The 22,255-nt window shown below is 39.0% G+C and overlaps 1 protein-coding gene across 3 annotated transcripts in view; it reads right to left on the bottom strand.

Moving 5' to 3' along the window:
- Positions 1-977: 977 nt before the first annotated feature.
- Positions 978-22,255, bottom strand: part of BICC1 (BicC family RNA binding protein 1) — a 354,290-nt gene continuing 333,012 nt past the window's right edge. For 2 of the 3 annotated variants that reach the window (XM_037804387.1, XM_037804388.1), the window contains exons 18-21: positions 18,412-18,568; positions 15,303-15,463; positions 8,908-9,007; positions 978-3,618 (exon numbers count right to left, since the gene is read on the bottom strand). In XM_037804387.1, the coding sequence (XP_037660315.1) occupies positions 3,488-3,618; positions 8,908-9,007; positions 15,303-15,463; positions 18,412-18,568 (549 nt within the window). In that variant the 3' untranslated portion in view covers positions 978-3,487. Of the gene's footprint in view, positions 3,619-6,071; positions 6,151-8,907; positions 9,008-15,302; positions 15,464-18,411; positions 18,569-22,255 lie in introns of all 3 variants that reach the window. The other variant, XM_037804390.1, reaches the window with a different exon arrangement.

Raw genomic sequence — 22,255 nt, 5'->3', positions numbered from 1 at the left:
AAAGCACAGGTCTGTTTCTATGATATGAGTACTTTCAACAATTACATCAAAAACTGGGATTTCTAGACAGCTCCCAAGAGTTCCCTTGGGGAGGTGATACAAACACATGGAGGCCCAGGTTAAAGGGTGGGGATGTTTCCTCCTCCCAACCCTCATCTGCTCCACCTTTCTCCATTTAGAAGTAAGCTCACTGAGGGCAAAGGTTTGTTTAATTAACTGCTGGGCCTAGAAAGGGCCTGACCCTCATTAGGCACTCATTAAATATTTATATAATGAATGAAATGATGGATAATTTACTATTGGGTTCACAGGTAAGATTTTCATTTCAACAGAACCCGTTTGCTAGAAACAATTTTTAAGAATCATTGGCATAGGGAATTCAAGTGGAGAAATCCCTGGGACCATAATGAGTGGAAGGCTGTTTTTTTGTTTTGTTTTGTTTTGTTTTGTTTTTGCAATTTAGACAAATCTCAGGTTAGTAATAGGTAGCAATTCTGTTTCAGAATGTGTTCTGTCAGAATCTCAGCACTTGGCACTGGAACTGCTCAGCATAATGGTCAGTCTCTGAAATGGGAACCTGGGTCAAAAAGTCCAGCATCACTTAAGTATGGAGCCCCTTTGATGATGGATGAGGTTGTCAAAGTGGTCATACACTTGAGTCTTTATAAAAGAAAGAATAAAACCCATTCCATTACTTTTTTTTTTTTTTTGTATGTACCTATGAGTGGTCAGAGAAACAATGACTGATTGCTGGTCCTGGATTCATTGGCTAAAGTAAGTGCCTTCACTTTTGGTTGAAAATGGGCGCCGTCAATGCAAAGCAACAGGACAGACAGTGCATAATAATTCTGCTACAAAAATGTCTTTGAATTCTGCTGAAAATAGAAAAAAAAAGGTTTTCTTAGAAAATAAAGACAAGCATAGAGTTTACATGTAAAGATTTTTAAAAAAGAAACATTTCCTCTATCAAGGGCAATACAAAGGGGTTATATAAATTTTATTTTTCATGTAACAATTGATCAGAAAATATTCCCATTTTCAATGTTTAATTCCATCTCTCGTTTTTAAAAAACCGCTAAAAGGACAAAAACCCACACAAAAATACAATCTGTATCTGTTCAGTATTCACAGATAACCGGTCACTATTAAGGCACAGACTGATTAAAAACTAACATTTATTCAAATAATCCAAATATTTTGTGCATCAAATAACACTGACAACACCGTACACTGTAGTGTCGAAGTCCCTTCATTGCTTCAAGAGAAAGTGAGAAAAGTAATTTCCAGTGTTTTAATTTATTTATTTATTTTTAGCCACCCTATTTAGTTTAGACTAACTGGGAAAGTTTTCCCTTTGGCATAATATCAAAGCACTGTTCATAAAACCAATATTGACTTAATACTGCATAGTCATCCCTTCTTCCTCCTGTTGAAAATGAATGGTAACAAGCTAGGAAAAGAGCTCCAAATGATTATTTTATTTGGGAAGGTCTTATTAAAAAAAAAGGTAAAATTTGGAGCACTGGGGAGTTGCTGAACAGGAACAAATGTGGCATTCATACCTTTGCTGAGTGTTTAGTATGAAGCATTTAAACAGTCACGAAAGGCAGGGAGCAATATCTGATCATCTGCGTACGTGTGCACAGAATTATTCCACTGCCCTTGCAAAGAGAATGGTTTAGCTCTATATCGTCAAGCAGATACGGTTTGCTCTGGTTTAGTTTGGGTTTGGGAAGCCCTGAGAGACAGAGATGATTGATAATTTATGACAGACCCACTGCCTATGCCTTCAAGGTAACCAATACTATTTTCTAGAGTGAACAACTTATTTCTGTGTGCAAAATGTCTCTTCAATTCTTGTTCTTACTTTAATGGTTAAAACTTAGCCATGGAAAAATGTCAGAAGTATTTCTTATCCCGCATCTGTATAAAAATCCCCAATTGTAGTGCATGCCTATCTAATGCCTTCTGCTGAGAGCACATGGGAGTGGTTTATGTCCGTGCAGAGTCTAGAACACTTTACATAAATAAGTCATTACAGTACAAGTAATTCACAACATTTCCTATGGGAACATTTTCCAACAAATTAACATACTTGGAAAAAATATTTCTTTAAGGAAAGAGAGGCACTTAGTGATTTTCTTCACGGATTGAAAACCCTTCATAAATCCACAATAAGATATCTGTAAAGACCCAGGAAACAATGTTGCCCGATTTCTTGGACTTTCACAGTATAGATTGTAACAATGAGTCTAGCCACTTAGAAGTCTTTTTTTTTCCCGTCCCTTCAGAACTCAGCCATCTTTATAAACTATGGTTCTAGAGACTTAACGTCTTTCTGTTCTCAACAAACATAAGTCTACTTCAAGCAGACAGATATGGTTTTAGGAAAGCCCTGCGACCACATGGAGCATAATTAATGCGTACATGATAAGGACCATAATCTATTTCTCCTCATTATGGCAACAGTGCTGTCTTGTCAAATGATTATTTGTCTTTTTAAATAAAGTGACAATCTAGGGCTCCAGTTATTAAATGCCATCCATTCTCTACCATAAATCTCTAGTAGATATCAATTTAGTCAGTTATGTACTGTATGCTTATAATATCTAAAAATAAAAGTTTGATATAAATAAATGTCCTTTAGTGGCAGTATACTAAAAACAGCCCTTTGCTTTCAACCATTAAAATCATTTTAGCAATACAGGCAGCAGCTAAATATGATGACTGCAAAGGGTTAATATTGCAAAGTCCATTTGGTCTTTCTTTGCACCTGTTACAGTGAACTGGGTTCATTGCTAAGTGTTTCTAGAATGTGGATGTAAATAAACAGAACTGGTCCAGAACCAAGTGGAGTCACATTTCCCAAAGTCACAGAATATTCTGCATAGAAACTAGTATCCAGTACCATTTCAAATAAAATTTGATGCAGTCAGAAAAATGTGACTAAATTAGAATCGTACCAATACATCAGGTGACATGAAAATGAGAGACAATTTCCACAGGACAAGAAATCAGAACGTGTAAAGTGCTGAAAGACCTCAATAATTACTTTAAAGCAGTACCAGAAAATTCCTCTTTGATTATTAAAAAAAAAAAAATCCCAAAGTACCAAGACAAAACAAGCAAACAAAATAATGTCTATGATTTCTGTCATCCCAGATGTCAATTTATCCTTCATTTTAAGTAAAAAATCAGTGCATATGTTATACAGGTAAATAAAAACAGGAAAAATAGCCCTATCCTCATATTGCAAATTTTGTCCAATTGCCATTTTTTAAAAAAAGTAATCCACATTAGGTGTTCCGTATGACGACATGAGAACATCTCTCTTTTCTTTTTTGGTACAAAATACAGGTGTGAATAAGATGCTTTGGTCCTGACACCAGGCACCCAAGGTGCTGAGGATGGTGTGCAGTGAAGGTGCGCACAGGTTTCCTGTGTCCGACTTTACAGTGAGTTGCGGGCACGTGCCTAGAGGGTACTGCTACCAGCGGCCACTGACACTACCAATGTCTGTGTGATACTGACGGGGCAGCCTTCCGCTCGCGCCGCCTTCCAGGAAAGAGGTGCGTGCATTTGGTGGTTCAAAAAGCTTTCTTCGGTTTTTATTTAGTTCTGGAGAGAGAGAGAGAGAGGGAGAGTATTGTTAGGAGCTCCATGAATAAGTTCTGTCTTCTACAGAACATGACATTAGAGCTCATAAAATGGTGCCATGGTAGGTTTTTGGGGCAAAGTCAAAGTGTCGTAGAAAAAGGCAAACTTTTTAATGGACAGTTATGACATTTCTGAAATATTAGAAAGCCTGATATTAAAGGTAGCATATTGGTGGCCTAGAAAACCCAGGAGAGCAAACAGTTTCTATTGAAGTTTGTACACTATCTGGAGGATATATCAGAAACATCTAAACTCTAGATAAACCAATTAAACAGTTTCCCCCACCTACCCCAAATGCCATTTCTGAGGCAGAAGGGGCAGTCAAAGCTGGTGAAAGGTACATGTAAGCATGTATTGTCAATGACACTGAAAATTAGTACTGCTGTTGAACACATCCATGCTGAAAAAAAATGATCATTAAATTATTTCTAAAGTCAGACATGAAAAGAAGACCCCACACCTCAACATGAGGATATCTAAGGGAGATACCCTGGAGGGGAGCACCCCCCTGGCTCCACAACTGATGATGTCTACACTCCTTGAGACAGAAATAGTTATATGAAGAAGCAGATCAGCAGCTGGTTTCTCTGGGTATAAAGTCAACAGTAAAAATAATTGGGAAATTAATATTTGAAAATAACCACATTCCTAGTTTACAGGGAAAAATTGAGATGCCCTGTTTTAATTTTGAAGAAACAACAGTGTTCAGAAAACATGGTTTAGTTTGTCTTTTGCCACCTATAAACTGTTAACCCCAAAGGCAGAAAAGTAATGGAGGCAGCCTACCTGTTTATGACTATGCAACCTCCACCCCTACACACAAACCCTCATATCAGCTGATGTAACTCTTTCTAATGAACTCATACAAATAAATAGAATTGTCAGACACTGGACACTGGGGTTTCTGATAGCCACCAAATATAAATATATTGATACTTATTCAACTTCAAATAGATTAAAGGGATTATACAGTTGCTTAACGTTATGCTTATTTGGGGAGGGGGCCATTTGGAGCAAGTAATTCAACACCTTATATTTATATGGCATGCAGTCCTTTCTCAACCACAATCGCATACAATCCTCTGATGAGTTTTGAAGTTACATTGTGAGCTCTGGCCAGCTACAGTCATGCTGAGGATGCCAACAGATTCAGAAAGGTTGTAACTGGTCACAGTTGGTTAAGGCCATATGGTCAGACGAGCTCCCATCTCCCAGTCCCCTTAACACCTCACTCCACTGCCTTCCTATAGGGGCGACGCATGAGTAGAGACCACCTCTCGTTTGTTCACATGTAGATCTTAGGGGAGAAGAAAAATACCAGTGCTTTACTAGAGCTTATTATATGACAGGCACTTTACATTCACTTTGTCCTACTCAAATCCTCCTTAAGGGGTAGACAACATTATCATTCTCCATTTCATAGATAATAAACCTGAATTTAATAAAATAGATGCAGTAACTTTCTCAGGGCCACACAGCTGTTCAGTGATGGTGCTGAACCCCACCTGCCTGGTGCAGAGGTCTCTGCCCTGGGCTACCCCGACCCATCGGGCAGAGAAGACCTGCCAGAGCATCAGAGACACAAGCTTGAGAAGTCAGTAGTTCCCAGGATGCCAGATAACAGAGCTTTACCCCATAGTAAGCAAACCACACCTATTTTTTAAATGGTGAAATGCAGCTTAAACACTAAAGCAGCAAAGAAGAAATCTTTACAAGCAAAAGCCATGCAGGCATGCACATGGATGGCTACTGTTTCAAGTTCTTGCAGAAATAGTAGCAATGGCATTTCTGTTAAAAGTTGAACACGTGTATCTTGTTAAAAAAATCACTTCAGAAATTCAGAAATCAAGAAAGAATTGAGCAGATATGAAGGCAAACTTACAGAGAAGGTAAGAATAAATGAATCCCTCTAAGTAGAAGCCTGGGCAAGTTTTATCAACTACAAGCTGGCAGACTACCTTTGGCTTCCATTTTGTCATAGGGAAATAACCCGTGAATGAGGAAGACATTCCCATATTACAGAGAAGGAAAATGAAACGATTATATCAAACACCATTCTCCTCTAGCATATATAGCTTGTAAAATTGAGCACATGAAAACAATCTGGGCCATTGAAGACAATTTTTTAAATACATATTGACAACTTTATTCCCAAAAAATCATATTGACTAGATCTTTGAAAGAGTAAAATGATCATGAGAGAATTCTTCAATTCCCTAAAGATGCAGTTTCTAAGAGAGTACAGGTATATAAATCCCCAAATGCGAAGCACAGAAGCAAATCTTCCAGAGAGGTTATCAAGGATCAAGTTCTACTGAAGGACTTTTTTTTTCCTTCTTTTTTTAAAATAAAAAGCAAACGCTTTCCTCTGATTTTTCCAGTAAGCCTGAGGGATAGTTTGGGAAAATACCAACCTTTTTCTCTGAAATTCCAAGGTTCACACAATCCTGGCAGCTCTCAGGATCTTGTTGCGGATCTGAACAGAGTCACAAACTAAAAGAACAGGTCGGGAAATGTTAGATCTACCTGAGGCTGAGGCGGGAAGCCTGTCAACAGGACTCCTTTCACTGAGTCCCTGTACTTTTAGTTAACTATTCACTAGGATCCTGGGAGAGAAATATAGAAACTTTCCAAAAAGTGCGGATTTGGAGGGAAAAAGATCAAATTTACGCTCTGATCCATTTCTATTAGAGATAAATTTTATCTCCTCCAATAACATTAAAATAAATGTCTTCAGGCCCAAGATTAAAAACAAATCAAAAACCTTATACTGAAAGAGCAACTCCAGTTACAAGTTTAAAGCCTATAAAATTTAAAAAAAGAATTTTGAGCAAACTCTGTCTCCAACCAAGCTGTGTAACCACAAGACAAACATGAATCCAGGCTGCCCAGCTATCCTGCACTTATCTGGAAATGCAATGCTCTGAGGCTACACATTGATGTCTTTGTTATCAGCTGAGCTGAATCAGAAAAAGAAGCTTTTTGATGAAGGGTTTTTGAATAAAAACTTGTTACTTGCAGAGAAAACTACTTACTAGGTTCAAACAACTGCACTCAATAAAGTAAGGCCAAACCATCCTTAAAATAGTCAAATAATTCACACTGTGCATTGCATTCATAAGGCATCTTATTCAAAGTCCCTAATTTCCCATAAAAGCAAGAGGACCTGTAAACCCCACTGAGAGAGGCAGTCTTCAGAAGTAGTAAGTATATAACCTCAATGGAACCACACTGAAGAAAATGACTGTAGAAAATATTTTTTAACAGAGGATTCAAAACACCTCCTGTTTCCTACCCTACTACCCAACACCCACCTCCCACATCACAGATGCAGTCCTGGGTAAAGCTACTAGTCACCCATCTAGAACCTATGAAAGTATCAGAGACATTTGCTTGTTGCTAAAAGCTCTACAGAGTTTGAAATTGGGTTGGTGCACAAAGAAATAACTTAATTCTCATACTGTCACTGACATTCCATGAATCTCTAGTGAAAGAATGAAGTTCTGGAACACAACCTTTGCTATTTGTTATAAAAGTGCTAGCCTGTAGGCATATTTTAACAGTACAGGCAGGTGAATATGTGAGTTAATTAAATTTCAGGTAGTATATCAACTTCATTTTCAAATTAATAAAAGAATGTGAAAGTATATAAAGTTAATTTGAATCTAGGAATAGCTCTCTGAGGCTGAGCTTTAGGGCAAATAAGTTGGAAAAGACTATGTGATTGCCACAGATGGCTAAAAAGAAAGAACAAGGAGTATCCTGCTAATACAATACACTGTCAAACAGCAGTTTCTCTATTTTCATTAAGGTGGACAATGTATCACATGAAAGGATAGATCTTAGAAATGCCAAGCGACTTTACAAGATTATCTATTCCAATCCATCTTCAAGGTATACAGACTAAAACCAAAAGAGTTTGGAAGCTCACCCAAGGGTGTGTAACTTAGCGGAGGCAAAGCCCAGATCTCCTTATTTGAATGCAGTGTTCTTTTTCACTATCCCAAGCTGGCTTTATAAGCAAACAGGAATTAAGTGCCCCTATGGCATTCCATTAATGCAGCCACTTGGGTACACAGGGAGGAAGACTTTTCAGTCTGATGTGTAGACCTCTCTTTTTCCACATGGAAGCCTAGCAGGGAAGCTCAATGGCTGGAGTTCCACTCCTATTCAAAAGCTGCTCTGCTTATATTTGCTTCAGATGGTGAGTCTATACATAAGATTTCCTGGGGGTTGGGAGGAGCAAAGGATGGAATCTGCTGTAAAGTAAAATGGAAAACCACTCGAGGTTTTAAATTTTAATTGATCCGATTAGTGAATGCTGTTTGGAAAGGACTTTCACCATTGGATGCAACTGCTGACTTCACAAAGTACAGCCTACAAGTTCAGTGTACTGAAAAAGCAGTCATTTTCTCACTCCAGAACTTGGTTTCTGCCAAATCTTTGGGGAGACTGGCACATATATAAATTTAACATTTATGAACTTTATTGGGAATTCTTCAAAAAGTAACTCCATTTTTTCCAAAATGTCTTTCTCATCTTTCTATATACAACTCTTTGAGGTATATCAGTGTGTACTTGCCCACTCCCAACTCCTCATCTGGTTCCATTCCTTTCAAGCCAGAGAGGCATCCAGTAAATACGTATAGAGTATTTCTAATACACAGAACATGTAACAGACACACAAAGAAGGTGATCCTTCATTCTGCAACTACATTCAGGATATCACACCCTTCTGTGTCTCTCAAATTCTGTTAAAACCTTGGAAAAAACTAAAACGCATTAAGACAAATAATACTGCTAGGATCCAAAATATACCAATGGGCATTCTCTTTTCTCTGGCACAATGATCTCAGTTGGTGTGCAAAGTCATACATTTGAAACATGACATCCATTCAAGAATAATTATTTACTAACTCACTGACTACCGCTTAATACAGTCACAAAAAAAGAGAATTAAACGTCTCCCCTATCCTCATTTTCCACCTAGGGCAATTTTGGTTCAGCTCTTTCTGAAGAGATCTATTTTAAGGATGCACGTCGTCAAGGCAAGTTTGTAGGCAATGCCTTAATGAAGGAGGGGATGTTCTCAGCATTTATCACGATGCTGGCAGAAGAACTCTAAGGCCACCACTAGCAAGATACGAGGGTAGTAAGCAAGGAGCTGTTAGGCAGAACCAGCCCTACCACCTGAGACCACTGGCAGAGTTATTCAGATTTCAAAATATGAGTGTGAGCATTTATATTCACCTGAGATTGCAAGCAGCATTTTCCTTCTGGCACCAAAAGTAGTAATTCCCAGCTCCTTCAGATCCTGATCCGTGAGAGTGAGAAACGTCTGAAGATCAATCTGTGGGTAAATAAGATAATGTATAACCAATATACTGAGTATTTATTTTCTTTGTCCTAGTAGGATCAATTCATCATTATTTTATTTATTTATTATGCTCTGCCTGCTTCCAAAAAGGAATGGTGGTGGCACGAACCTAAGAGAAAAGAGCTAAGTAATAAAGGTGGGGAAACGGAAGTGTTGATTTTAGCAGAAGACTTAGTCTAAGCCAGTGAACTACTGTAATCATGATAAAACTTAGCTCTGAGCATTCTGGCAGCCAGGGCAAAAAGAGGAAGACAAAGGATAGCACAGTTTTTGTGAGTTGTCCCATAAAGGGAGAAACATTTCTTAACTCTGGATTCTGAACTGGTTAAGTGGATCCTTATGAGAAGGAAATGAATACCATGGTGATATCTTCCATAGTATTCTACACAGGACTGATAAAGAATTCCCAGACATCAGACCCATGACTTGCTTTGCCCAGCCAAGCAGACTGTCTCTGAAAGTGGCACAAAAGCAGTATTCCCAGGAACAATATAATTGTACTCTCTGACATCAGCAAAAAATTGCTGAGGAAAACAGCCTGGGGATCCCTATCTTCCTTTGAAGGCAATGTGGAGGAACTGAAAGGCAATAGGCTCTGAAGGCAGAGACTGGGGTTCATTCAGATCTTGACTCTTTCACTATTAGCTTTGGGCGCTGAGGGCTAACACTACCACATCTTGCAGGGCTTTTGTGAGCACTGGATAAGCCTGGAGAGGTAGAGCAGTGGGCTCACCAAACAGGTACAATAACTAGTAGCTCTGGTGAGCAATAATGTACATAAATATATCATCTGTGAAAGTCGCTAAAGGAATCTTGAACATAATTAAGAGAAATTATATCTCAAAAGGTTACTTGATGGGGAATTTTGTTATATCAGATTTGAGTATTAGAAAATATCCTCCATCAGAGAAGAGGAAAACCACATTTTAACACAGCAGAAACAGTAAAATATACTTTGCATTCAAATAATATTGAACACAATTTGAAATTTTGTTTTGGTTTTGAAGAAATATCAGATTTGTAAAATCTTAAGGTCATCACTTATCACAGCTCTAGAGATATGTTTATAGAAATTCTATTTAATAGAGACTCTTTAGTTCTGGGCATGACAAACTTTTTCTTAAAAGGCCAGAAAGTAAGTATTTTAGGCTTGGAGAGTCATATAGTATCTGTCATAACCCCCCAACTCTGCTGCTCTAACTCAAAAGCAGCCATGACACAATACATTAACAAATGAGTGTGGCTGTTTACTGATCAAACTTCATTTAAAAATCAGGCACTGGGTTCTATAGGTTGCAGTTTGCTGACCCCTGCTCTAGTTAATAAAATTTGGGTAAAGCTACAATGGCTTTATACTTTCATGTTTTCTTCCTTCTTAGAGTAAATAAATAAATACCTTTAATAAATTTTATTTATATCCTTTTTAAATTATGAAATAAATATAGATTAGAAACAAATACAGAATATCAATTAATAACATTTAATCTCATACTTTGAGGCCTTCTGTTTTCTGGACAAGTTACAAATACTTCTGCCCTTGAGCTTCCAATCAGCCACTCTCATCTAACCAGAAAGGCTTAATTAAATGGATTCAATTCTTTAATGCATTGATGATGAAAGTGGTACTCAACTTAGAAAAATCCTTGGGTAAATGAACACTAATTTAGATTAAAGGGAACTAAAACAAAATCAATACCCTGAAATCAAATATACGTAAGACAACCTCTCAGGGTATAGAAAACAAAAAAGTTCAGCAATTAAACTTAGTAATTTATTGAACCATGGGCAATAAATTGAATTTATGATACAAAATACTTAGTAAAAACCTAGGTTTTTATTGACTGATACATGCCTGGGAATTATTGACTTAGTTAGATGTTGTCTAACACTAAATAAAGCCAAATAGTATCAAACTTAGACCATGTCTAGATTTGAACAAGAGATATATTTAAAAATATTCTAATTTTCTATTGCATTGGCTTTGTCATCTCTTAGTAAGATGAAACATCATTGGAAAGAATCATGCTCAGGTCTTTCTTTTTATGCCAGTGTATAAAGGCTGATGAGTTTGACCCAAACCCATGGTAGAGATGGTTCAGAAGATACCTTAGTTCTCGTTTCAGTTCAGGCAAAACTCAAGCACTGAATGAATGAATAAATTAACATGAGAAAAAAAAAAAACCAGTATATTCTGTGGGGACAGATGTGAAGTGACTAGGATGGGGGTAAAACCCAGAAAAAAATACTGATTTCAGATACTGTTATTTATTTTTGAGTGACACAAGTAAATATAACAGACTAAAGAGTGAAGTTATGTTAAATACAGATTTATTCCTGACTTTGGGGAAGCTGTGAATCCAAAAGTTTCCATGGTCTTTCAGATTAGGTCTTTTTTTTTTTTTTAATTTAATAAATTTTATTTTGAAATAAATTCAATCTTACAGGATGAGTTGCAAAAACAGTACAAACCCCATACATAAAACTCCATCATACACCGATCCCCCTTCCCTGATACCCCGATCCACCACCTTTAAGATCCTGTCACACCACCGTCTCTTGCTTTCCCTCCCTCTCTCCCTCCCTCCCTCCCTATCTATCATCCATCATCTATTGCTCTGTCCTCTGAACATATGAGAGCAAGCTGCACATATCTTTGAACAAACAATCTAATTCACATATACCTTTCCCATGGACAAGAACATTCTTTTATGCAATCTCATTAAGCGCAACTAAGAAGTTCAAGAAATTCAACACTGATATAAAGCTTTACATTCTATACTTCCTTTTTATTTTCTTGTGTCCCATCTGTGTCCCTTTGAGCCTTCTCTCCTCCATCCTCAGATCCCATCCAGGATCATCCTTGGCATTTAATTGTCATTTATTTAGGCTGTATTTTTTTTTGTTTTTCCAATTGTGGAAACATATATATAGCCTAAATCTTCCCATTCCACCCCCTCCCTAGCATTCCATTAGTGGGATTAATCACATTTAGAATGTTGCAATGCTATCACCTTCCCTTCACCCCAAAGTTTCCCTTCACCCCAAACAGAAACTCTACTCTCATTTCTTAACTCCCCACTGCCCCTTCCCCCACTTCTTGGAACCCCTACTCTACTTTTCATCTCTATGATCATATTCTCTGATACTTTCTTTGTATTTAACTGTGGGGCTTAAATTTAACATTTTAAATCTATAACAATCTTGTTTTTCTTTGATACCAACTTAACTTCAATATGACACATAACCTATGTTCCTATACTCCATTATTCCCCCACCTTTATGTAGTTCTTGTCAAAACTTACATATTTTACATTGAGTCCAAAACCATTGATTTATCATTACAGTTCATGTATTTTAGATCCTGTAGGAAGTAAATATTGGAGTTATAAATCAACAATACGGTAGTATTGGTATTTATATTTACCACGTGATCTTTACTGGAAATCTTCATTTCTTCATGTAGTTTCAGTCAATTGCTTAGTGTCCCTTCCTTTCAACCTGCCCAACTCCCTTTAGCATTTCTTATAGGACTGATTACTGGTGATGAAGTCCCTCAGCTTTTAATTATCCGGGAATGTTTTCATCTCCCTCTCATTTTTATCCTCCAGGTGTTTGTGAATTCTCCAAGTCTCTGATGGTTATTGACTTCTACTTGTATTCCATTGTGGTCAGAGAATGTGCTTTGAATAAATTCATTCTCTTTTTTTTTTTTTTTTTTTTTTTTTTTTTAATTTTATTGAGGCTTGTTTTTATGTCCCAGCATACGGTCCATTCTGGAGAAAGATCTGTGATCACTAGAGAAGAATGTGTGTCCCGGTGTCCTGAGATGTAATATTCTATATAAGTCTGTTAAAATTCTCTATATCTCTCTCTCCTTTCTTTGTTTCTCTGTTGGTAGGGCTCCCTTTAGTATCTGAAGTAGGGCAGGTCTTTTATTGGCAAAATCTCTCAGCATTTGTCTGTGAAAAATTTAAGCTCTCCCTCAAATTTGAAGGAGAGCTTTGCTGGATAAAGTATTCTTGGTTAGAAATTTTTCTCTCTCAGAACTTTAAATATGTCACGCCACTGCCTTCTCGCCTCCATGGTGGCCACTGAGTAGTCACTACTTAGTCTTATGTTGTTTCCTTTGTATGTGGTGAATTGCTTTTCTCTTGCTGCTTTTAGAACTTGCTCCTTCTCTTCAGTATTTGACAGTCTGATCAGAATATGTCTTGGAGTGGGTTTATTTGGATTTATTCTATTTGGAGTTCGCTGGGCATTTATGCTTTATGTATTTATATTGTGTAGAAGGTTTGGGAAGTTTTCCCCAACAATTTCTTTGAATACTCTTTCTAGACCTTTACCCTTCTCTTCCCCCTTTGGGATACCAATGACTGTTAAATTTGGACATTTTATTTTATCTATCACATCCCTGAGATCCATTTTGCTTTTTTCAATTTTTTTCCCCATTCTTTCTTTTGTTCTTTCATTTTCTGTTCTGTGGTCTTCGAGGAGGCTGAGTTGTTGTTCACCTTCCTCTAATCTTGTATTATGAGTATCCAGAGTCTTTTTAGTTTGGCCTACAGTTTCTTTAATTTCCATAAGATCTTCTATTTTTTTTTATTTACTCTTGCAATATCTTCTTTATGCTCTTCTAGGATCTTCTTTATGTCTTTTATATCCTGTGCCATGCTCTTCTTCATGTCCTTTATATCCCAGGCCATGCTCTTGTTGCCTGTCTGTAGTTCTTTGATTAATTGCGCCAAGTACTGTGTGTCTTCTGATCTTTTGATCTGGGTGTTTGGGTTCGAGTTCTCCATATCATCTGGTTTTATCATATGCTTTAAGATTTTCTGTTGTTTCTGGCCTCCTGGCATTTGCTTTACTTGATCTTTAATTTGTCAGAATTGCAGCTTGGTGGCATACACTCTCTCTAACTAACCAGCAGATGGTGTCCGTGAGTCACCTATTCCCCTTAGGTCAGTCCACCCCAACTTTGTGGTGTGTGGGGATCTGATTCTTGTGGGGTCCAATTGGTGCACTTAATTTGGGTGTGATGTCGGTGCTGTCCACCCTGAATGAGGGGTGTGTGTCTGAGCGGTTAGGGAGGAAGGGGAGCTTTAATAATCAAAACTCCCAGGTGTTCCCGGAGATTTAAGGCTGTTTTCTGCTGCTGACCCAAAAGTCCTTGTTATTGGTGTAGGTTCCCTGGGATTTCCGAGTGGTTCCCCCTTCTCTGCTATGCTCTTCCAGGACCTCTGCTGAGGGAGGGAGGGCCATGCCACGTCACAATTTCACACCGGCCTCCAGGGAAGCCCTGGGATGCTGGGATGTGCAGGGGCGTTCCCAGCCCACTTCAAAGATGGCTGAATGGGACGCATTAACTTCCCCCTTTCTGCACAGCTCCCCCCTCCCAGCTCCGGGACAATCAGTGGGTGTATTCAAGGCCACTGTCCACGGCCGATATTGTGGCATGTGAGTGGTGCTGAGGGAAAGACTCCCTGTCACACTGGGTCTCTTGTCACGGCTCTGTGCTGTGGGTTCGGCCCCAGGCAGGAGTGCCCCCGCCCGCGGGGAGATGGCTGCAAGTTGTGCATTTTTTTTCTCCTTTTGGCTCCCCTTTGCTCCCCTGGGCCCGAGACAATCAACAGTGGGCATAGGAAGGGGTATCCTCCACGCCAGACACCGAGGCATTAGCCCAGCCCGCTCCCGTCGTATCTGCAGCTGCTCCCAAGCTTCTTTTTTTTTTTAAAGAACTAGTCCATCTCCAAATGCCAACCCACCATTTCCCCACACCGCAGAGTGGCCAAGGGACTCTCAGCCTACTCACTCACTCGTTTCAGAATACAGACTCCTGGTTTCACCAAACGCAGGTTCCCTGTGGATTTAGCAAGACCTTGTCTGGCTGGTGCTACTCTGGAAGTGGTGTTCTGGGTCACTTTCTGGTTTTTATCTAGTATTTTTCACAGAGGTGTTTTTTTGCCCTGTGTCACCTAGCTGCCATTTTAGTTTCTCCAGATTAGGTCTTTTAGCTAAAACTGTTGCAAGACTACTACAGTGCAATTTTGCAAACACAGTTTTCTATATTTCTGTTATCCTGTGTTTACTAGTGGCATCAAATAAATAAGAAATGAGATGACATTTTTCTCAGCAGCAAAAACAAGCTACGAGGCTTGAATAAATGCTCAGTGAAAGCACAGCCATAGGTCAATGAGTGATTTCATTCTAGAAGTCGTCATGCATACAGACAGAGCAAAGATACCAGAAAAACAAATAAATAACGACTGACCTCTTGCTGCTGGAAGACGTCTGTGTACTTGCCCAGGCCTAGTTTGCTGAAGAGTTCAGGGAGGTCAGAGCCTTTGAAAGAGCTGTTCAGGTTACAGCCATTGCTTCCCGTCAACGAGGAAATGCAGTCCATGTAATTGCTACTGCTGAGATAGTGCTCCGCTGAAAGGCAAAGGAGAGACGGGATGCAAGTGTCCAAGTCCAGAAAGAACACAGTTTAATTAAAAGTTTTAATCACCCAAATATTTCAGATTTCACTGTTTGGCTGCACAGAGCAGCAGCTGCGGAAATACAGCAATCCTTTACTGAAATATAGGCTTTTCATTAAGGAAATGCTGGTTACTGTATTCAGGGAGGCCCTTATCATTTAAAAGCCTACACTTGGGAGGCAGCAATTCTAAGCAGCAGTGCCTCTGTAGTTAATAATCATTAATAATATTCCCCCTAAGCATTCGGAAACATTCACTCTTTAAAACTGATTTGATGTGAATTAAATGAGGATGTGGAAGGAGGATCCCTGAGACACAATAAAGGTGTAGAAAGTTATTATATAATAGGTCTCGTCTCCCTTTGGTTGGGAGTCTGGCTCTCTGCTTCCACACATGTGCTTTCCTGTGGCCAAAGGAATCCTATCATATTGCAACCTATAAAATCTCATTCTCTACAAAAAAAAATTATTTGGACATATTACAGAGTACTTTCAAAATTCAGAGCAATATATGGAGTGATAAGAATGATGCTGAAGTCTCTGGATTTAGTTCATAGCAGCAGCTAGTCTGTCTTTTGAGAAAAGTCCTAAGACAGCAATGGGGGTGGCTTTGGCCTAGCACTGTGATTGACTTGGTGGGCACAAATTTCTCCACATTTTCTGTGGTTCTCAGACCCAAGGACATGCAGGGCCAGGTGACGGACTAGGGAACCATCCCAAGTACTTGACCAAACATTCCAATGCACTTCAAGAGCTGCTACCTGGCCACTCAGATCCTAGTAAAAAGATATCCATTTACCACATCTAAGAATCTTGTTCTCCGTTGTTTTGGGTGTTGCTAATCACTTTCCCCAGTTGTTTTCATCTCCCAATTGAGAAGTCCTTTATATATTATAATCCCAAGTGGAGGTAATTTCTTGAGCAAGTTTCTCTCTCTCTCTTATCTCTGTTGGGACAATGTGGAAAGGACCCAGACCAAACCCTGAGGCCTTGAGCCCTGGAACACTCTACCTTTAAAGGTGAGGCAGAGACCCCAAAGTCATCAAAAAAGATTGAGAAGAAGTAACTAGTAAAGTAGGAGGAAAAGCTGAAGCAAAAGGAAAAGCCAGCTCCTGGAAGGAGGAAGTGGCCAACTGGTCAAAGGTGGTGCAGAGCAGAGTGCGAAGAGCAGCACACTGCAGTGACCGCTGGACTTGATAACGTGGACACACTGTGTGTCCTACAAACAACCAATGCACTTTTTAGAGAGTAAAACGAGGGGGTGGGAGTACTGATAATTTCCCTAGAACAACTGGTGTAAAGGGAGATGCCCAGGAAAACCCAGCCATTGGTGACCTTGACAAAGGTGTTAAAAATCTTTCAAAAACTGTGCTGTTCCTACAGTAGCCACTGACCACCTGTCGCTACTCAGCACCTGCAATGTGGGTGATGGGAACGGAAACGTTCTATACATGTTAAAAAAAACACCAGATTTCAAAGACTTCAGACAAAAAAAAAGTAAAATAGCTCATTGTTTTTATACTGATTACATGTTTAAATAATAATATTCTGCATTTGTTGGGTTAAATAAAATATATTACTAAAATTAAAAAGCAGAAGTTTTAAAATAAAACATCCCTAAAGATAAATGTTTATTTTAGTGCATAAACTTCTTTACATTTCTTTCAAGCTTATGTATAGTACTACATTCTCTTTTTAAACTACTTACACTCTCAAAATATCTGACAATAGCCAAATAACCAGGCTTCTTTAGTCATTCCTCTTTATTAACGAACCCCCTCGTCTCAATCCTAATTCTGAACATCAATTCAGCTAAGTAGTAGAGTCAATTTTAATTAGCCATATTAAATGAAGGGAAAGGAGATAAAGACAGAAAAAGAGAAGCACAAAACTAATTTATACTGGGCTCTAGGATGGAGATCATTTACACCCCCAGATCTGTGCCTGGCACTCAGCCATTGTTCAGCCTGCTCTCACTGTCATAACTAACAGGAAGTCTCCGGGCTACTACTGACAGTACACTTGGAAATGAATGAGCTGGCTGTGCTTTCTTATTTAGACTTGGCCAACACCATGACTGGTCTCTTCAAATCTGAGACTCCTGACCACATGGCAGACTTGACTGGTGATAAAAGTTGGCTGTTAGTAGGTGTCTACTAGGTTCATTTAACTGCCTTTCTCTAGTCTTCTCACACTCCAAGCTGTGTTTTAGAATTCCAAATTGTCAAAACCACCCCTAGGATCAGGGTCATATCTTGTGAATACTATGTCAATTCTTGTCTGTTTATCATTTACACAGCCCAGGAGTGTTGGTATAATAAACAAAAATTAAAACTTTTTTTCTGTTTATGTCCATTCAGCTAAATCCTTCTCTTCACCTTTAGTAGCTATCCACTGGCCAAGCCTTCTTCTATTGTCCAAGATGTTAATTTGATCACATTTGCCCATCTCCTTTCTTTACGTCACCGCCTTTTCACTATCTTCTGGATGTTTATGTGTACGTGCATTAATCATTCATGCATTCATTCCATAAACACTTAATGAGCACCTACTAGATTTCAAATACTCTGCTAGACTTGGGAATAAATAATAATAAGACACATGCCTGGCCCATGGGCACTTAATGTTTACTGAATGAATGAATATGGACCCTGACTTATGGAGCTCGAATTACATCTCTAAATGGCAAGTGCTTGAGTGAAAGCATGTACGACTTGCAGTGAGATGAGAGGACTAAGCGTTACCTAGAGCAACAGGGAAGGCTTCTGATGGGGGGAAGCTTGAGTTACACTAAGCACTTGAAGGCATGAAGACCAGAGTTATACATTACCATCACCACAAACCACAAAAACAAATTTTAGGCTGATTATATTGAGAAGTGTGAATAAATGTCAAAGCTCACTTGATTTGTTCTGTTTACGCTTGGGGTTGCCCACAGAAGCTGCAAATTCACTGTGACTTGCGGGCCCTAGTCCGTTTCGGTCTCTCCAGTTATCAGATTCACTTCCACTTCCCAAGTGTTCACGACTGTTGGCCCTCGAGAGGGACAGTGATGAGCCCTGTAAACAGCCAAAGCCAGATAAGAAGACATTTAAAAAGGTGGGTATCCAGTGTGGGAGGAGAAAAGAATTCACAGCAGGTCACTGCCACTTTCTTCTACTGCCAACCACTGCAGTTACCCACGAATGCTGACTCTCAAGCAGAGACTGAGGCACCTTTCTAGAGCCTTTGTCCTCAAGCAGCCAAGGACACTGTCAAATTTTTCCTTCATTTAAGGGAGTTGATTACAAGGGCACCCAGCATAGTTCTGAGAAACCCTGGAATGGAGAATCCTGTTAAGATGTGAGAAAGTGGGTACTGAGATTCCTCCCCATTTTTTGGAAGCACAAAGCTCATCTTCCACTGGGGATAGCAGAGATTTTCTACCCATATCATTTTAGAAAGAGTGATGTTGTAAAGAGTAACAGCTGGACCCAATGCTTTGAGAGGAACTGAGCTCCCAGACTAACTGAGTCAGAGATCTGTTGTAATTCACGCTGTTACCATTACACAATCTTTCCAACAAATTACAAATAGCTGGAATAATTCATTTTTTTCATTCCCCTGAATAATGATAATAATAGTAGTAATAATTTAAAGCTGTTCAAAGTTCGTACTGAACATGCATTTATTCACATCCTTATTTATTTCATTACCTACTAACTATTTTACATATACTTTGTACTGTGTAGAGTATTAAAGTCAAGATTTTCTGATGCTCAAAGCTTTATGTTCACTGGACAATTCCAAGAAAATTACTTAGTCTTCATTTCTATAAACCCACTTAATTACATCCTGCTGTAGCGTCACCACAGCTGACTACATCCTCCTTTCAACACTTCCTTCTAACTCAATGTATTCTTTAGGCTCTTCCTCCACTTTTTCACTCTTACCCAGGGGCTGGAACCCCTTCTTTTGTTTCTCTACACTTTCTCACTAAACAATTTCAATCTCTTTCAAAGCTTAATGATGGCTGATGACTCTCAAATTTCAACCTCCAGATTTGACTTCTCTGCTGAAATTTAAAATCATAGAGCTCCCAATCTGAAACCTCCATTTTACTATCTAACAGGCATTTTAAACTTAGCATGCAGAAACCAAATTGTTGATTACCTGTCCCCACCAGTTATCCCCAAACCTATCCTTCTCCCAGAATTTTTATATCTTGCAGGTATTCTACCATTCACCCAGCTGTACAAACCAAAATTCTAAGGGTCGTTCTCAATTCCTCCTTCCCTCACCACATCCAATCCACCAGCAAGTTGTATCAACATCATGTCTAAACAGACCACAAATTTACCCATTTCTCTGCAATTCTGTGTATGACTGCTCCTAACAGCCTCCTGACTCCCCCCTCCCACACACACACACACATACCTCAATAGATGAATTTTATTGCATCTTTAAAATATCACACCTAAGTCTGGCATCTTGTTGTTTCCATAGCTGGACAAGTCTCACACCTTATTCATCAGACCACTGATCTATCCCTTTTCAGAGACACAAGACCATCCTCCCAATTTTCTGATATCCTTGTTTTTAATTGCAGTGGCTTGCTGAATCCAAGGAGCTCAAGGAGTTCAATGTCATTTCCTTCATGAATTAACTTACCTTTCTGGGCTCTAGATACTAAAGCAATGGGTGGCCTCAACCAAACCCTGTGGATATACATTTTTCACCCAAGAAATTTCATATTTCAACTAGGGACTCACTCTCTTGAATAAAGACATTGATGGGGGAAGTGAGCACACACAGACTTCAGGTTGTAAGGAAGCCCAGCACCCCGAACATGTTCTGAATATGACTATGATAATGTAAGCTATAGCCAGTTCCTTTTGATTTCCCCATTTGTCAACTGAAGCCTCTTCTTTTTTTTTTTCCAAGGAGATTGTTCTACATTGATGTGACTGAAGCCCCCTTGCAGTGCTCCTCTGGGGCCCTTCACAGTAACTGTGCATCCCTTCAGCATGATGTCAACATTTTCTGCAATGTCGACAGCCTGGTTGCTAAGAATGGTCTTCATTCTCGCAGTACCTGCAGCAAAGAGACCCTAACTGGCTCTCTTGATTCCACTCTTGCTCCCCTATAATCTATGTTCCACAAAGCAACTAGATTGATTTCTTAAAAACACAAATTAGAACAAGTCCCGCCTCTGTGTAAAGTCTTGTAATGCTTTTCCATTGCACTTGGAGTAATATCTAAACTCTTTACCATGGGTTGAGGTGGTCCATAACCGTCTGCCCCACTCTCCAACCTCATCTCCAATGCTCCACCACCCTCGCAGCCTTCTGCCACACAAACGCACCAGACAGTTATAATTTTAGGATGGCCATGCAACTATTCCCTTGGCCTAGAAGAAGTCTTTCCCTAGATCTTTACAAGGTTGGCTCCTTCTTGTTACTTAGGTCTGGGGTTTGAATGTCATAGATGACTCAAGGCTTGCTATGACCACCCAATCTAAAGCAGCCTGTTCCATTGTTATCAGGGGCTTACTACCAAATGTCTTCTTGTTTACCTGTATTGTATCTCTCTATATTTACCACCAGAGAGAAGGCTCTGAACATGAAAGCAAGAACCTTACACTTAAGCACGGTATCTCTAGTGCCTAGAATAGTCTCTGGAACAGAGAAGGTGCTTAATAAATATTGTGGAATTACTGAATGAACCCTGTGGATGCCCTTCACTGACTTTTTGGGAGGGACACAGGGAAAGGAAGACTCCTGGGACCAAAGCAATAGCTCTTTCAATTAAAACCATCTTTATCCTTATATTTCAAACAAAAGATAAATCCAGTGCAGCAAGGAGAATAAGAACGTGCTCAGAACAGGTAATTATCAGAAATATTAATGAGATCACCATGTGGTATTTACTAAAAACAAAAACAAAAACAAAAACAGTCTGCACCTAAACTCTTTTTGAGTATATATAACTACCCACCTAAATCAACTTAACTCATACAAACAAGAGCTGGCTAAACATGGTGATATCTAGAAACACTAAGTAAAACATGATCCTGTGACACCAGCTTGAAGGAAGAATAGTTCACTGTGCTCTTAGATTTGTAAGACTTAAAATACTCAGATAACCTTAATACTGTTACTGCTGGAGGAAATTCAGAATCATCTTTGATTCCCAATGCAGCCTTTTATTTGCTATAGAGAATATGGGACTATTATTTACAATTTCAAGAAACAGGTGGCCAAAAAAAGGGGAAAAATTCCAAATATTTGTGTATCCCTATAGATATGACAGAAATATTACAGCTTTCTGTTTGACCTTTGGTGTCCCAGGGTAACTTCAAGTGGATAGTATGATATTTTTGAGCCTCAGAGAAAACAAAAAAAGTCTGAGAGTGCCTGCTCCTTATTGAAGAGAGTCCTTTGGAATGGGCTTAATTTCTCAAAGCTGTCCTAAAACTGGAAACAACTGCTAATTGCTCAAGTCTAGGTTCTCAAGGATCCTGAATACAGAGCTACAAGTATCAACTTCTTGCCTTAGGCAAAACTCCCAGAGCAGGAGAAGCTCCATCCCTTGTACAACTGGTGCACAGCCACATCTCACAAGGACCCATTAGCCAAATATGCTCCTTCTCATAGATCACAATTCCACTTATCCACTCAGTTTTATTTTTCTTGGGGAAAAAAGTAACCTTTAATTAAAAATACTAATGCTATAAGCAGAAATGTGGCCTAACATTTAATAAAAAA

Source organism: Choloepus didactylus, chromosome 15 (assembly GCF_015220235.1).
Source record: "Choloepus didactylus isolate mChoDid1 chromosome 15, mChoDid1.pri, whole genome shotgun sequence".
Lineage (NCBI taxonomy): Eukaryota > Metazoa > Chordata > Mammalia > Pilosa > Megalonychidae > Choloepus > Choloepus didactylus.
The sequence above is the reverse complement of the archived record's forward strand: the minus strand, read 5'-3'. Positions and strand labels throughout refer to the sequence as shown.